At 38.1% G+C, this 18,304-nt stretch overlaps 1 protein-coding gene across 1 annotated transcript in view; it reads right to left on the bottom strand.

Moving 5' to 3' along the window:
* The window catches only part of RSPRY1 (ring finger and SPRY domain containing 1), a 35,732-nt gene that overhangs the window by 8,661 nt on the left and 8,767 nt on the right, over positions 1–18,304 (bottom strand). The window contains exons 2-10 of the mRNA XM_043898544.1: positions 16,107–16,611; positions 11,601–11,653; positions 10,821–10,933; positions 9,593–9,719; positions 8,877–8,935; positions 6,690–6,756; positions 6,006–6,137; positions 5,022–5,137; positions 3,953–4,096 (exon numbers count right to left, since the gene is read on the bottom strand). Coding sequence (XP_043754479.1) covers positions 3,953–4,096; positions 5,022–5,137; positions 6,006–6,137; positions 6,690–6,756; positions 8,877–8,935; positions 9,593–9,719; positions 10,821–10,933; positions 11,601–11,653; positions 16,107–16,456 — 1,161 coding nt within the window. The 5' untranslated portion in view covers positions 16,457–16,611. The remainder of the gene's footprint in view (positions 1–3,952; positions 4,097–5,021; positions 5,138–6,005; positions 6,138–6,689; positions 6,757–8,876; positions 8,936–9,592; positions 9,720–10,820; positions 10,934–11,600; positions 11,654–16,106; positions 16,612–18,304) is intronic.

The following is an 18,304-nucleotide window of genomic DNA, read 5'->3' as shown; positions in this document are numbered from 1 at the left end:
CAGAAGAGAATATGACCTCACCAACAAATATTTCCCAAGTTTCACATCTGTTAGTTTATTTAATTCTCACGAACCACCTTGAGGCTGGGAGTATTGTATTCCGTTTTAAAAAGGAATAAAGTCTCAGAGAGGTCAACCAACTTGCCCAAGAACACATTACTAGAAAAGTCAAGTTTGGACCTTGAGATTTTCTGATTCCAAGGCTGGTGTGGGCAAATATCTTTTTTGCCTGTAGTATACTTCAAAACACCCCCTTGCTCAGAGATGTTAAACCTGGGTTCAACAGAAAGGCTATTGTAGGTAATTAGCAAACAGGTATTCCGAGATATCTGAACATTATATAGGTTCTTGGCAACTTCTTTTAATACTTACTGCCTTTTAATTGTTTAATAATTACTTTATTGTTAACATAAAAGGGTGGATGAGATCTTAAGAAATTATTTTGAGCAGTTATAAGAAAAAATATAGAACAAATAGAGGAAACATGCAGGCCAGACAACTGCTATCTTTAAGGCTCAATGGTGAAAGATTCTAGTGGAGAAGGCCACCGAAAATGTTGGCCAGATCCAAGTGAGACTTCAGATCCTGGGGATGGTCTGCTTATTCTGTGCCATAATGCAATTAGAAGACAGAATGGAACAAGGGCTCCAACACACTCCCTGACTACTTGGACCACAACATACTGAATTCGGATGTGTGTTCTCCAAAGTGCGAATTAGTTGTTCCGAATGCACGGCTCAGACTACTCAAAGGTTAAATGAACCTCTGTAAATTCTCAGCAGAATATTCACCAGTCTATTATTAACAGAAAGAATGCCTTGCTATCCCTTTCAAAGCCTGAACAAGTAAAAAAAAAAAAAACCATAACGATAAACAAGATAACTATTCTGTAGGTGACCTGAACAAGGCCTACCCTTTAGCTTCTCAGATTAATGATCTATCTCTAAGCCTAACACTCGATCATCTTTTCAACAGCAAAGCCCAATCAGTATAAGGGTTAAAATAAGAGGCACCATGAATGGACTTCAAATTTTCAGAAACTGGGTGTGTCCTAGGAAAGACTAATTCTACAAAGCCACACCCTATCTGTACAGGCAAAAAGATTCAGAATCACCAGAACAATGTCCATAGGAAGCAAAGTTTTAAGTATAATAACAATATGAAAATGCTGTATTTGGGGAAAGATATATGAGACTTCATCAATTTCTAACCAACCAGTACTTAAATCAGGGAAAAATGTTTTATTTTTTAAGGAAAGAAATTAAGTCTATCAAGCAATCTGGAGAGATAAGAAAATAGTATTCTGTTTCTTGAGAAGCTGAAGTTTTTGCAACCATATGGCAGAAATTAGTTTCATCCATAAGACAAAATGATCCAGCTTCACTGGCCATTAAAAAGAAAATCTGCAACGTTCAGTCTCATATATATACTACTCTCAGACCTGCAGTGTGCTGCCATATTAGGAGGTACACAATTTATAAAGCTTCCTCCCAAGAGAAGTCCATATTTCTTCTAGTCTTGGGACAAATTTTTACTTCCAAATGAGACAACAAGCTAATTCTCTGATATTATCCCCATTTTCAAATGCAAAGAACACAATTATCAAAGAATAAGAAGGTGAATGAACTCAAGTCCTAGTTTCTTTTTGTCCCAGTCTTAGTTTCAGTTTTCTCGCCTGTGAAATGGAAATTATAACAGTAAAAACTGTTACGGGAATCAGATGATAGGCTTTAAAATGAAGTGCTTTGGAAACTAAGATTTTTTAAGTCCTAAAAAAATCATCTTAAAGACATCATTTGGAACAGACTATCTGTGTAATTGATACTACTTTCTTTAAATCAGTGCCCAAGTTGGGCACTAGAAGACTAACTGGCACTGTTCTCCAGATCCACTTATTTTTGACTACCTGGTGCCACAAAAAAAGCCTCATTCTTCCAGGTTTTAATTAAGGGCTAGTCAACTAGAAGGCCCTGCAAAGGGAAGGTTCCCAACAAAAGCAATGGCAGTTTGGGGTCCAGTGTTCCATCCTGGACAAAAATCCAGACCTACCCTTTCCATGGGCCCTCTTCCTCTAATTTGTCTTTTTCCAGTGAGCAGTTTAGTAAAATGCCATGAACAATTCCAGGATGCTGTACAGCCTTGCTGAAAGGGCACTTTTTTTTTTGCCATACATTGATATGAATCAGCCATGGATTTACATGTGTTCCCCATCCTGAACTCCCCTCCCACTTCCCTCCCCATGAAAGGGCACTTTAGAAACTATCCTTATGGCAGGCAAAGTTTAGTTTGACTTTGTTGAATCACTTCTAAAACCCATCCTAAGATCTTACATATGGGATGGGAGGCTATATTATTTATTTATTTTTAATTGGAGGGTAAGAGTCTATTCTAGTCAAGGCTATGGTTTTCCAGTGGTCATGTATTGATGTGAGATTTGGACTATAAAAAAAGCTGAGCGCAGAAGAATTGATGCTTTTGAACTGTGGTGTTGGAGAAGACTCTTGAGAGTCCCTTGGACTGCAAGGAGATCCAACCAGTCCATTCTAAAGGAGATCAGTCCTGGGTGTTCATTGGAAGGACTGATTTTGAAGCTGAAACTCCAATACTTTGGACACCTGATGCGAAGAGCTGACTCATCTGAAAAGACCCTGATGCTGGGAGGGGTTGGGGGCAGGAGGAGAAGGGGACGACAGAGGATGAGATGGTTGGATGGCATCACCGACTCAATGGACAGGGGTTTGGGTGGACTCTGGGAGTTGGTGATGGACAGGGAGGCCTGGCATGCTGCAGTCCATGGGGTCGCAAAGAGTTGGACATGACTGAGTGACTGAACTGAACTGAACTGAAGAGGCTATTATTTATTTTTATTTATTTATTGTTTTCTTTTTGGCTGTGCTGGGTCTTTGTTGCTGAGCGAGGGCTTTCTCTAGTTGCAGTGAGCAGGTTTCTCATTGCGGTGGCTTCTCTGTTGCAGAGCATGGGCTCTAGGGCATGCGGACTTCAGTAGTTGTAGCATGTGGGTTCAGTTGTGGTTCCTGGGCTCTAAGAGCACAGGCTCAATAGTTGTGTCACTTGGGCTTAGCTGCCCCATGGCATGTAGAATCCTCTGGGACCAGGGATCAAATCCATGTCCCCTGTACCGGCAGGTGCATTCTTAACCACTGGATCACCAGGGTAGTCCAGGTAAGAGGTCATTATTTAGATTAATGACAAAAATAAGTCTAAGGGTATTTTTCCAGCTCAAAGGGTAAAAATCATATGGTCACAAAATGTTCCTGATCAAAACTGGATTAATTCCAAAGTGCTTATACTATGACTATGAGAAGGAAGCTGATCGGGTTAGACATTAAAAGGGTATAAAGCGGCAAGAAATGAACATCTGAAGGAAAGGGAAGAATCCTAACCTCTCGCACTCAAGTAGAAGTGACTCAACTCTGCTTCCTCTAGTGGATTTAATCTCCCCTTATATCTGATAGCTTTCTGTAACAAAAGATAAATACTAAATACTGAAAACAAATATGCTTACTAATTACAAGATAAAGGTAAAGTGAGAGGAGTCAAGCCAACATTTACGATTCATGAAAGGAACAGAATTCCTACAAAGTTCCTAAAGCTTAAATGCAAGGTAAAAACCATCACTGATAACAATATGAAAACTGAGCCAAAGATGCGCCTGGGGCCGGAGCAGAGCCAAAAAAGAAAAAGAACACATGTAACCTCTGGGTGGAAAATTAACATTAACTTAAAACTTGAGGGGAAAAAAATAGCTGAGGTTCACTTGTGTTTTCCTATTTCTGAATCAGTTTATAAACCTGATGCTGCAGATTTGGCACCATGTGGTTCAGCCCAAGGAATGATTATTGAGAAACCTACCTAAAAATGAGTATGCACCACCCACTTGCCAAAATCACCCGCTGCTGCCCGCATCTGCCCAGGTCTCCACAGTACTCACGTGGTTGAGGAACTTGCTGTCCCGTGTGGCCCAGCCAATCTGCATGACGCCAGAGGTGACCACGGTAACTTCGTAGTACCACACCCCAGCATCCACACAAAAGGTGCAACGCACACTTTCGAAAGAAGAGGCATCGCAGCGAGCCTGGCAAAATCAAAGGGCAGGCAGCCCACCATCAATGCCTGAAGACCACCAGAGATAACAGATTGCTCAGAAGGTGGATCTATCCTTTCTCATTACAGCTCCTGGTGGACTACTGTCTCCTTCTCTGTGCATCCTCAGTGACAAAAAATACAAAACTGAAGGAAGGATGCCATTTTACAGTTTAGTTTTCACAGAGTTCCAGATTGAAAGGACTGGAAGACCTCAAAGTAAGAATTAGTGAAGGCTACTGGCTTCATTTTTAATTCCTTACAGAGTTTTGCTCTCATAGTAGAATCTTTTACAAATGCATAAACACCGCCTTAACCTGTACTTGTTAGGGAGATGAGGGAGAGGATATTGAAGGGTATAAGATGGAGTACCTAAAAATAAGCTAAAGCAGAAAACTACATAAAGCATTTGGTAAGATGTAAGATCAAAGGGCTGTCTGCAGCCATTCTTCAAACAGCTCTTTAATCTTGACATGTCTAGTGCCTAAAGCGGCTGTATATAAGCGGCTCTTTCATTAACCTTCACCCCCCAAATCAGCAACATTTCCAACATGCAGGGAGAAGGTAAAGTGCTAGATTGAATATAACTGGTTATACAGGGATTAAAAAAGAAAGGGCCTCTTTTAGAAATACTAGTCTTAGTATCTTTAACTGCATAAAATAGAAGAGATTGAAGTCAGACATTTAAACAAGTCAATAAATATTATAGCACTTACTATATTTATAGGACCATGTGAGATAGGAAAGAGTATATAATATCTCAGATACTCTCTTTTCTACCACTTCTACCTCTAACCACTCTCTGAGTATGTAGTAAACTTCCATCTGTTTTGCAAGGATTGCTTTTGTTCAGAATCAGGACATGAAAATGAAAACAAGATTTTCTCCCTAGAATGGTCCATCTATGGAAACTTTACCTCCAAGCCATGAGGCGAGATCTTCAGGTACTCGCTGACATCGTTGCTATTCAGCATGGCCTTAATGCTATTCAAGTCCACTTTCTCATAGGTCAGCTGCCTACCCTCTTTTAAAACTGCAAAAGAAGAAGTGGGCACGTTTCTAAGGCAGGCTATTGTGGAAAAACTGTTGTCATCGCTGGCTGCCACTCTTTGTTAATAAGTGGAGGTACTCAAAAACGGCAGAATCGGTAGACATAACCTTAGCTTTGTGGCTTCATGGCCATATGAAGATTAATTAAGCAAATGCTAGTAAAGGCAGCATAGGTAGGTTTATATTTCTGTTCCTTATAATCATTCTTTTGCATGCAGCAAAATCCAAATGGTACTTTTTCAGAATTATTCTTTAACTGGCACTACACAGGCTGTGCACTGAGCAATTCCCCACAATGTTGCGGTAGGAGCAGGGAGGTTGTGCTAATTATGGGGCGGGGGGAGTGAGGACAGAGCAGTAGTCTAGTTTTAGTTCTTGCAGCCCTTGGAGGAGAAAAAGAATAGTTGGGAGCAACTCTCAAGGTACAGATATGATTTGAGTTTTAAAGAGGAATAATGGGATAGGGAGAAGAGTGAAGAGAGGGAATTCCAAGTGAAAGGAATAGGCCCAGAGATAGGAATGACTGGGAACTGCTTGTAAGACAGTGAAAAGAGTCTGTGTTGGGAAGAGTTGGATTACACAACAGTATCTGATTGGTGGCCTGAATGCAGCAGGAAACAGGAGACCGATAACAATATCTGAATAGGAGAGCATTGCAATTAGAGGCATTCTTTCCATCTAATTGTCTGAAGAGTCCCTAAATTCGTTACCGCTAGAATATAGCCAACCTACCAGTAGAGGACTTTATATGGAAAAACTCACACTGTCACAAATGAAGACCAGTGATCCTATATAAGAAGTGGATTTGGAAATGAAAACAGGCATTTTAATACAGGATAACTCCTACTTACAGAGATTGTCTAAACTCCACTGGGCACAGAAACCAACTTGACGTTTCAGATAATCAGGATCATCAGTCCAGGACTCCAATGTGACAAGCCGGTCACTAATACTGGATTCAGAAATAGTCAATTTATTTTCACCTGTTTGGGAAGACATAAACCTTAAATTAACCATGGAAGAGTAGAAGGATTTGCTGGGCAGACTGATGGAGGGAAGGAGTACAGAGAGACAATTAGAGAATTTGGAAACTATACTAATGACAAAGCCCAAGAGCTCTATTTTCTAGAAGGTAGCAATATCATCACTAAATTTTCTAACTATAAAAAGTGGCTAAAAAAAAAAAAAAAAAAAAAAGTGGCTAATCATGGTCACCAATTTTGATTCTTTAGGTGAGAAAACTGTTGCCTTTGTCACCATATTATATACCTTGAGATGTTTATCTAGACAAATCAGAATGTATGCATGTTATTTATTTAGCTGCATGACTTGCAGAAGCTTAGTTCCCCAACCAGAGATTGAACCTAGGGCCACGGCAGTGAAAGCCTAGAATCCTAACCACTAGGCCACCAGGGAACTCCCCAGAATGTGGGCATGTCTGGGGTTCAAAGGCGTCAGCTCATCCAGTAACTAAGAAAAATTAACATTTTTAACAAGCAATATAGATCATTAGTGCAAGAAGTCACTATACCTACTTGTCTGTGCAAACTTTTCCAGTGCGATAAGTGCAAAAAGCATGACTGTGGGGTGGGACTGTAATTTCTGAAAGACAACAAAAGATAAATACATACATACATACATATATACATTCTATATATATATATATATATATATATATATATATATAATTGCCCTTCTGGGGTGACAATTTCCTCTTCTTACCCATTGTGTGCTAGACTTTTTTTTTGGAGCAGTCATAAAAGTTTTACTCATTCAAGTCCTTGATTACCCACTTGCTACTATTGTTAGTAACTGACAATGATAGTCTCCTAAAATCTTATTTTCTTGTTCATTTATAGATATGAAAATGTCAAAAGTATCTTGTTAAATGCACTATTTTACTTAGTAACATTTATATTTGTTAAATGAAAACTTTGTTAAATGAAATCATGCTGATTCTTACATTCATTTAAGCAAGCCAAACAGAAGCTTAGAAGTGTAGCTAAAAATGCCTTTTTCATTCAGAACCCTAAAAGGAATCATTCATCACTACCAGGTTCCAAAATTATAAATAATGAAATTAACAACTCATGGCTTCATTTTCAATCTGTTCTTAGAACCATTCATCACTACCAGGTTCCAAAATTATAAATAATGAAATTAACAACTCATGGCTTCATTTTCAATCTGTTCTCTGAAAGGAAGTCTACAAATGCTGATTGTAGGTGGGTGAGAGCAACAAGTGAGCTCTTTCAGTTACACTTAAGTTCACATCACATGTGTTCACATTTGAAGAAAGGTCTATCTATCTGCTCCCAGCCATCCCTCCCCACAGTTATGTTAGGAGCCTGCAAAAGAGCTCCAGAACATCACCTGTTTCCATTCACTCTTCTGGTGCCCAACTGGGTTCTGCAAAGCTCATCCCTGTTACAAAGCCTGTTTAGCACTCTCCCTCTTGCCATAACCACCCTCAATCCCTCTGTCTGGCTTTTCAGACCCTGAGCCCTCCCTACCTGGCTACTAAGTCTATATCATCTTGTCTCTGAGTACTGTCTTCTGATCAGACAATTCTCTGTAATATGTTGGGAACACAGCCATTTCTGGCTCTGGGCTTCTGCCAGTGATTTGCCTTTAGCCAAGAATCCCACTTTTTAAAAAACTTTATTTAAAAAAAATTTTTGGCTGCGTCATGTGGCATGCAGGATCTTAGTTCCCTGACCAGGGATCAAACTTGTGCCCTCTGTGTTCAGAGAGCATAGTTTTAACTACTGAACTGCCAGGGAAGTCCCAAAGCCCATTTTTCTCCTCCTGTGTGCATTATCAAATTCTCACCCTTTGCTGTGACCCAGGTGAAGCTTCACCTTTATCAGGAAGTCCAGCTCCCACAATTCCCAGTCCCCATCACCCATACCTCCCACCTCCTAGTCACTTCTCAGAACTCCTGGCACTTGGTCTGAAGGAAGCAGTTTTGCCCTTGATCATATCCCGCCATAAAGTAGAGGCTAATTATCTTGTCTGAGTAGTTTTGTTCCCCGAACTAATCAGGAAACTTCTTGAGGGTGAAGGACTGTTAGACTACTTCTGCATTTCTACAGTGCTTACTTAGCATAGTGTTAAATGCTTTAAGTATGCATTATCTAGGTACTGAAAATATTTTTCAGATTTTGAAAAAGGCCAATGAATAGTAGACCTGCAAAAAATAACTTACAGACCAGACAAGCCTAGTCCAGCAGTGCAAGATATCTGACAGCACAGCCTTGGCAAACCACAAGCTTCACAGGCCATACACCAAATAACAACAATAGTTTAAAGAGCAGTAGGGAGCAGGGAGGGATGGAGGAACAGAGAGATTTATATACACTGGGAAACTGACCTCACAGTTTCCTGGCTTGGAATGCTGTGTACTTTTGTTTCTACTGTGGAGGTTCCTACTACCATTTGGCAGACTCTAAGGATGCATACGAAAAAGCCAATCATAACACCTATCTTATGACTAAATTTAAAACCAGACCGACTCAGCTGTTTTTGCTTGTAATAAATTCCTATCCTGCCCTTACTTTTTTTTTTTTAAACATAGGAGGGAATAGATAAACACTCAGGAAACACCTGCAAATAAAATTTATAGCTGATTCCATTCTCTGTGCCAGTGGCTAAGCTGGCAATTTTAGAAAAATGCACAATTCTAGATGACTAAGAATAACTAGCTTTGATGTCTCACTTACCAGACACTGTAGCAAATATTCCAGTATTCCTGGGCTAAGTAAACCAATACTTGCAGGACCTATACAAATACAACAAACACTGGATATAATTAAATGTGTCATATTATTTGAATTGGTAACTAAGACCAACAAAATCATAGAACTCTTATCCAGCTAAAATTTATAAACTGTGTATATATGTATATATTAGATTCAATATCATATGAGCTTAGCCTTTTCTGTTATTTTTAATTTTTAAAGCAAATAAGGAAAACTTTCTTTTTTAATCTTGGTATATGCTTTATTCTCAAAATTGACAAGATTCTAAAATTTATAAACACATGCAAATAGCTACATATATAACCAAGACAAATTTGGAAAAAAGAAAGCAAAGTTGAAGAATTCATGTTACTATTCATCTTCATCTTGGAGTATGTATAATTATGGCTGTATGGCAGAAACCAACACAACACTGTAAAAATTAAAAAAAAAATAAAGAGCCTGCGCCTGCACTCAGCGAGGTGCAATTAAAAAAAAAACAACTCATCAGTAGAGGTCCATTATTAGAAGAGATTTTAGGGAGAGACGTTTTTACTAAAAAAAAAAAAAAAGAAGAAGAACAAGAAGAAAGAAAAATATTTCTTGTATTAATAGGAAAGCTCTTTGTTTCAAACTTCCATCTTCCCCTTAATGTCAAACAACTTAAGGTTTTCCCTCGGGGAGCTTCCCAGAGTTACCTGCTAGTTTCTCTGCCAAGCAGCCTAGGACTGCAGATGTGTTCCTGTGTTTGGCAGGATGACTTGAGTCCTGGCAAGCTACTTCTCCATTTAGGTTGAGAATTTCAGTCAATTTTTGGAGTGCATCCTTAAAAAAAAAACATACAAGTGGATCTGATAAATATATGACTTAGGTTTTTCATCCCCAAGGTAATTCTTTGACACAAAAGTAATAACCAGGTGTTAAATTAACTCCGAATTACCATGCAAACATGATTCAATATACCCAAAGGATACCATTATTGACAGGAAATATTATTTGATCAATCTGAAAGTTTTCTTACATGAATTTCTAAATAACATTTCACTCAAAATGTATCAGTTGTATCAAATATATGCTATATACTCTTGGGTCATTAAACATTCCACCCAAATGCCAATATAATCATAAAACAAAAGGGCCTAGTGATATTGAAATAAAAAGTTCCTTAAAAAATATTTTTTTAATCAATCAAGAACAAATACCACCAGAATTTTTAAGGCAAATTATAATATAAACCTCCTATAAGACTAGGCAAAGGTCAACTCATCAATGACAAGATCAAAGACTTTTTCCCTTTGTCCATGTTTTTCCATGTTGGGCCTAAATGTGTGGGGTTTAGACAAATGAAAGATGCCAGAATCGAAAATTTTTAAGAAAGGATTCCATAGACCATATGGAATAAGGCAACGAAAATTTGATACTTTTGTTCTAACTTGGAATAATCAAAGTTATGCCAATATACCAATATTAAGATTCAAAAGTGCTTTTAATAGTTTTTTTCTCTTAATAGAAAATATTTAAAGAAAGTTTTGTCATGAGGATATTGTTTAGAGAGAGAATCAGCTTAGCAATTGAACATTCCCTTCTAATTTCAAAGAATGCCATTATAGATACCTGGGTTGGACCCGTCAACTCTTACAGAAAAACCCAAATGAACTTTTTAGTCAACCCCAGAAGTTGGCCAAAATGCTCCCATTTTTGACATTTTAAAAATTTTAAACTAAAGTTTTTGAGTAAGCTACTTAGAGGATGTAACAATTCATAGGTAATAAAAAACAAATATATACAATGAAATTAATATTAAATACAACAGACTCAAAATACTATATATAAAGAGGAAATGCATTATACCAGATATTCTTTGTGGTCATTCATCCTGTGTTTAAGCACAGATGTCAGTTTCATAAAAGATAATTATTAACTTACTTTAGTGGGCAATGGACATTCATCTAGTAATAATGTTATAACAGCTGGTCCCAGTGGATCTTCCAATGGAATAACTCTAATTAAAGACTGGACAACGTCTAACCATCCTTCATCTAAGAGCAAATCAACAAGATTATATGATAAAGTCACTATTTTTAAAATGTGAAAATATATAACACAAGATGACTTCACATTAATATAGAACCACTCTTGGAGAATAGAAATATCCTATAGCTTTAAAGCAGCTAGTATTTGGCATGGACATGGTCATCAATTGCTGGTCATCACGGTAGAAACAAAAATTTTAATTTACAGGAGTCTGGTGATTTAGGGGTATCTTTATTTGAAGAAAATTCCAGCTATGTTTCTGGGTTCTCAAATTATGATTAAAAGTTTCCAGCTTTTATTTATGACAGGAGTTAACTGAGAAAATTAAGTATCTGAAACAGTTGGCTCTATTTTCTCAATGACATTTAGAAAATTGAGGAACAAAAAATTATCTTCCTCATTCTAGAAGAGTTATAGTCAAAGATCTGTCAATGCCAAAATAATTTTAATAATTCCAGTGAGATAAAACCATTACTGAAAGATGCAGTATATGCTCAGAATACAATACAGTGCTTTTAATTATTGCCCTTGTGCAGGAAAATTTCCAGAGACTAAGGGCTTTTTTCCTCATCATGTATGTTAAGTATTTTTGAAGTATTTTTTTAAAAAGCGGCTACATTTCTTCATGATCATTAATTAATTAGGAAGTCTTTTTAAAAACTTAAAAAATACCTGTTTCTGCCATTTCGTGCAATGTAATCATTGAATAGGGAGGTTCCTGATCACTGAAAAATAAACATTCAAGACATCAAACTTGAAGAAATAAGAAAGGACAATTTCAAACAGAAGTTCAAACTGGAAGTATGGGGGGGTAGAAAGAGAAAGAAAGGAATATGAGTGAATGTAGAGAAAGACGGAGGAGACAACCAGAGCTATATTCTTTAAGGATAAATGCACACCACATGTACTTATTTCCAAGGTCACTGTCCATGACAGCCCACAAACATTAACAAAATGGGCAGAAAAGCACATGAAAGGACCACCATGTGGCCTGAAGTCAAAGCACAGGATTAATACTGAAAGCCAGAGCCCACTTTCAGTTTTACCTCTGACATCCCAATGCCAACAGAGACAAGGCAGGGAGACCAACATCATCTTCCTCATACATACCTCAAGAAGTGTCAGGAAGGCAAATGCAATCCCAAATGAGGACTTACAGAAGCAAGGGCCTACATAACATCTTCATTTTTAGGTGGTGTTCTGGTAAATATCACTATATGCTTAAACTTCATAAAATGAGGTTAGAAGAAAAAGAAACCAAACTTAATTAGTCATTGCTCTAAAATGGCATTTTCCCCCGAATTCAGTGGATTTTCAAATTGTGATCTCAGGAATTCAAAGAGATGCTTTAGGGAAAATTTAGTAATGAAGGAAATATATTCCATCAAATTGATCATCTAATTATTTAAAGAATATATTCACTGCTTATTTGTCTACATATTGTGGCTCTCTGTTTCACTGTGAAAAAAGAAAACAAACAAAAAAAACTATCGTTTTCAATCATTTAACCCTCAGAATAACCTTGCAATATGGGAATTATAAGTTCATGTTAGGTACTCATTAGGTGCCGGTGTTGGATGCATCTTATTCCTTTTCAAAATAAGGGGAAATTCTTATTTTAAAAAATTGTATTAAATGATATAACTAACCAATACAAACACTGCTCTGGGGCAATCTGGCAATAATGAAATTAAGTATGCATATATTCAACAATGCAAGAGAAATAATTACACAGGTGCATATGAGGCTATTTGCTGAAATGCTATTTGTACGAACAAGAATTCAGAAGTAGTAACCTAAGTGACTGTCACCTCATTACTGGATAACAAAATATAGTACTTTTGAGCAGTCTCAAACACAATGTTGAGAGCAATTAAAATCAAAGAGACTTCTCTAATCGTTGAGTAAATTTTTAAAATCATATACAAAACAATATACATAAGCTTCCTACACAGACATAAACATATCTCAGACAGATTAGAAGAACATACCTTAAATTCGGAAGAATGGTTACCCACTGATATTTGGAGGTGGGAGGTAAAAAGGACAATGTGATTAGGGAAGAAGGGCAAAATAATAAAAATGACAAGGTCAGTGACCAGTGAGGAATATGAGCACCTGAATTCTATACAGACACACTTAAAGGACACACACATCCCCACCCTCAAACAATATAAAGACCTCCCTGGTGGTCCAGTGGTTAAGAATCCAACTTAAAGTGTAGGGGGCGTGGGTCTGATTCCCTGTTGGGGAACTAAGAGCCCACATGCCACCAGGCAAGTAAGCCCGTGGGCCCAAACAACTAAGACCCAATGCGGCCAAACAAATAAAACATAAATATTATATATACAAAAAAAGAAGATGACAAAAATTCTTTGTGGAACAGAAACAGAGCAGGAACTTCTGGCGGGAGGCAAATGCTAAAACCATAAGATCACTAAGCTCTGGGCCAGGAACTAGACAGAGGTCACCAGGAGCTTTACGTCTGCAAGGCAGGTAAGGGGGACCAAAGCCCCACTGTTGCGAGGGATGGAGCAGACTTACCAAATCAAGTGGGAACAGCATTCCCCTCTCAGTGAAAGGAGTTGAAAAGCTCTAAATAGTAGCCTGAGCTGCAGGGGGCATAAAGTTGCAAGTCTCCAGTGACAGAAAAAGGCAGAGAAAGCCATGCAGCAGGACCTGGGCTTCCTAGAGTGGGGTGGGACCTCAGAACCACCACTTTTAGGTTCAGTTGTAGACTGAAGGCCCCTGGGCCCCAGATGGAGACAACGAAAGTGACAGAGAGAAATGGAGAAAGAGAACACGTGCGTGCACACACACACAAACACACACACAGAAAAAAACTTCCATCGAGAGGTGCCTGCAAATTAAAATTCCAAAGTCATGAGAATAAGTAACATTAATACCATCAGCAATCTGAGGATATAATACAAGAAAAAAAGGCAAAAGAGTTGAACTTCAGAATGATTTTTAAATTAAGTATATATTTCAAGTGTATTTCCTATAACAATGCTCTCATTATGCCATTAGGAACCATGCTGTCCTCTCAAATCAAGGTCATTCTCTTGTAAGTAACAAGTAGAGAGAGGAGAACAATAAATATTAAGATCATTTTATAAATGTGATATCTGCGTACATCCTTTTACACATATTCTTACTAAGCCCATCTGTCTTGTCTTCTATGTTTAAATAGTCTTATAAACTTTGTAGGTTAGCAAATTCTTTTCTCTATAGCAGTTTCTAAGAAAAAAAAAAAGCTCTATAACTATGTTTACAAACTCTCTGAACCCGATTTTGCCACTATATTCTCCAACATGTCCCTCTATAGTTGTTCTGCACCTGCCAAATTTTTCCATTTTCAAGTGTACACTACTTGCCTCATAAGTCCACTTATAATGTGTAATACTGTACTGAAGCTTAGAAATAAAGCTCCTGCTTTGCTCCTTAATCACCTCTCTTAATCACCCTATAAAAAATATGGCAAAGTCTATTCTGTACCTGTTTTCCCAATGGGCTTAAATAACACTGCTGTGGTTTATTTCCTTATTTGGGAAGGACAATTTTTCATTACAATTTCAAAGCATGCTTTAAATGTCACCATGAAGAAACTTTACATAACAGCTTCTAGACCTTTGCTTGAATTTAGGGGATGTAAATGGCATAGATTTATATTAAATAGATATTCCTACAAACATATTAAAATGACATTAAATTCAGATACCAGAACTACTTCAAAGGCAGGTTTTAATAAACTTAGGAAGGCCTTTCTGAGATGGTTACAGAGCATATTTGTAAGAATATTTCCTAGCATGCTCTATAGCAGAAAGAAAATATATAAAATAAATTTATTTCTATGAGAAAAAAAAAAGCAAAATAATACGCACAGGTATATCTTGCTTTATGCTATCATTTTTCAGGAACTAAACAAAACTGTTTTCTCATAAATGTGATTATCATGTTTAGATACTTAAATATACTGGCAGACCCTGAAGCAAAAAGAAACCAGATAGAACTTAAAAAAAAAGAAATAACAACTATCCTCTACAGAGGACATGTTCTGTACAAGGCACCATTTCTATCTGTGCTCAGCCACGTCCTGACTCTTTTTGAACCATGGACTGCAGCCCACCAGGCTCCTCTGTCCATGGAATTCTCCAGGCAAGAATACTGGAGTGGGTTGCCATGTCCTTCTCCAGGGGATCTTCCTGACACAGGGATAAAACCTGCGTCTCTTGTGTCTCCCAGACTGGCAGGTAGATTCTTTACCACTAGCGCCACCTTACTAGATGATTTATATATATTTTCTCATGATAATCCTTGTCAAAAAGGTATTACTTTCCTTTTATAGCTGAGGAACCTGAGGCTTAAAGAAGTGACTTGCTCAGTGTCATGTAGCTAGTCAAGGGGCTGGGCCAGAATCTGAACCTTTGTCCACTACAGTTCTAAAACTTACTGCTCCTTTCTGTGCTATATGGTTGAGTTAAAATACTTTTTCAACTTGATCAACGCCCTTTAATCTCACTGTTATTCAGTCTGGGATTCTGCACTTAGACAAAGCAGGGGGAGAAACAAAACAGAGTACAGGTGTGTCCTGCAGTTTCTTTCAATTTCCAAGTTTCCAAATGGATCTAGGAGGGTCAGCTAAGGGATATATTGGTAAAAGAGGGAGGAGGATAGAAACTCCCCTTGACCTACGTCCTTCCATTGCCAACAGAAGTTGTGTGCAGCTACATTCTTGCTACCATGGGGTCGCAAAGAGTCAGACACGACTGAGCGACTGACCTGAACGTTATTGGTCAAACAACTTATCTTGAATCTCTCGTCAGTACAGTAGATAGCCAAGCAAGATAAGAGTGAGTCTTCACGAAACCATTTCCTCTTGTAGGCTTCAACACAAACTCACTCCATATTGACTACATTCCCCAACAGAGATCAAAGCTTTCATCGGTGTATTCTGCTACAGAAATGTTTAGACATTTCCAGACTGGAGTAGGTGTCAGCAAGTAAAATGATCAAATCTTATAATTTACTCTGATGAGAAAAGAAATAGTCTCCCCCTGCCCTGTGAGTAATGAGGCTTGGCAGATATATCCTAACGCACTGAAGGAGTCCAAGAGTTATGATTCCTGGCATAAGGCTTTTCATTAGATAGGAGGTGACCGTGAGCCAGATACTTACTTATCTACGAGAGTCCGTATGACTGCCAGTGTGTCCAGCACTAGCCCGTCTACATTTTGTTTTTTTCTCCTTGGCTCATGAGGCCCTCGGCCTCTCCTTGGCGGCCGCACAGGGTCCCGGGGCTGGCTTCTCACGTCTGCAGTGGGCACTGCGCGGTTATCAGCCTGCTGCTGCTGGGCATCAACGCTGTCTTCCGCGCCACTGTCGTCTCGGCAGATACAGGAATTGCCCATGGTCGCGGCGGCACCTCCAGTCCCCAGGAAGCGGGCTATGTGCTCCTCAAGAGTCAACTGCAGACCCTGACCAAGGCTTCTGCTTGCTAAGAACACGGCCCAACCAAAGACAATCATTTAGATAGTTTTCAGTTTTCCAAGTACTGTTTTCATAATCTGGAGTTGAGGAACTTGCATCCTATTTGTTTTTAACAACTGAATGCTGAAGAAAGTTGCAGAGGTGATCTCCAACATCATCAATTACAAGGAATCCTGGTCATCCAGTGGCAGGTCTAAAAGAGAAAAGAAAATGAGTCAAAGGTTTCTTGGCTACTCAATTTGATTTTATAGATATTAGGACTACAGTGAAGAATCATCTTTGGTTATTTTTATAGGCTTCTCATGCAAAGAGATGTCTTTATATAAGAATTAACAACCAGTGATTTCTTTTTGTCATTATAGTATAAAGTTGGTTGCTAAACCACATCCTTTAAACTACAGGAGTTACAATAGATTTCTTTTTTAAATGTATGTGTGTTTCTATCCATATAGAAATACATTAGAAGAATGTGTACAATTGCTTTAAGGCCTCCTTTTGTGGATTAAAAAAAAAACAACTATTTCTTGAGTGAATGAGAAAATTTAATATGTTTCAAATAAAATATCTAATTATAAATGTCTGTTGTTAAAAAAAAGTTATGATACAATGTGATAGCACCCACTTGATAACAAGAATAATACAAGGGTAGAGTGTTCTGTTTAAATGACCAAACTGCATAGATTTCCCATCTGGAGGACACTTGAGAATTCACAGAGATAACACAAGTAATTACAAAGTTTTTCCTTTATGAAAGCAAGACTTTGTTTGGGGGAAGGTCAATATATATCACAAGGTTACATTTTTCACAATGATAAGTTTGCTGCACATGTCTGCTACAAGGTTAAGAACAGGGAAGCACCAATGATCTTTTGTCTGAAAATACTAAGCACCTGCTATCAGGCACCAGGTCGGCACTGGGAGAATAAAGAACAAGATGTAGTCCCCACTCTCCAGAAATTTGTGGATGGCCATTCTCATCCCACACAGCATGTTTATCATTAAAAAAAAAAAAAAAGCCTAATGATAGAGTCAGCCCTTCATTAAGTTGAGAAAATCTGGTTAGGTGTAAAAGGAAGTAAAGATTTGGAAGCAGGAGACTTAACACAGTAGCAAAGGGTGAAAAAAAAAATCACGTGGAGGCCTGAAGACCAGGAGCCGTTAGGACACCAACAGACACATAAGGATTAGAGACTGGTATGGAGTCTCTATGCAACATTTGCTATTTACAAATAAATCCTCCTATCTTGAGCACTGGCTTAGGAATAGATATAAATATGAAAATAATGGGATTAGAAGCAAGAGAAAACTTGTTTCTGTTATTTTGGACAGATTTGCAGCAAATTCTTTCAAATATTTGCCCAGTTTAATTACTACTCATAAGGGAAAAAAATGGAAGGAAAAAAGTAGATGGAGATAAAAATTCTTTATATATATAATACTTAATCTAATGTAATAGTGGGAGAGAGGGGGAGGGACAGGGGAGGGGAAGAAGGGGAGAGGAGAGGAAATGGATAGACATGATCTCCCTCCAGAGTACCAAGACAGCAACAGGTGAGTCAAGTATAAGACCACAGATGTTCTTGGTTCTTCCAAAAGAATCAGGCCATCTTCAAAATTTGGAGGTTGTACTGTAAAGGATATGACTGAAGCATAGGTAGGGAGCGTGATGCAAGGATTGAGCTGAAAATAACCTTTTAAAAGAGAACACAGTGAGAGTCCCCTGATGGTCTAGTAGTTAGGATTCAGTGCTTTCACTGCTGTGGCCCAGGTTCAATCCCTAGTCAGGGAATAGATCCTATGAGGTGTGTGGCGTGACCAAACATAAATAAAAAAACAAAAATAAATAAAAGAGAACACACTCTAAGCCAGCAAAGAGTGCAAGTAAT

This window comes from Cervus elaphus, chromosome 4, assembly GCF_910594005.1.
Source record: "Cervus elaphus chromosome 4, mCerEla1.1, whole genome shotgun sequence".
NCBI lineage: Eukaryota > Metazoa > Chordata > Mammalia > Artiodactyla > Cervidae > Cervus > Cervus elaphus.
The sequence above is the reverse complement of the archived record's forward strand: the minus strand, read 5'-3'. Positions and strand labels throughout refer to the sequence as shown.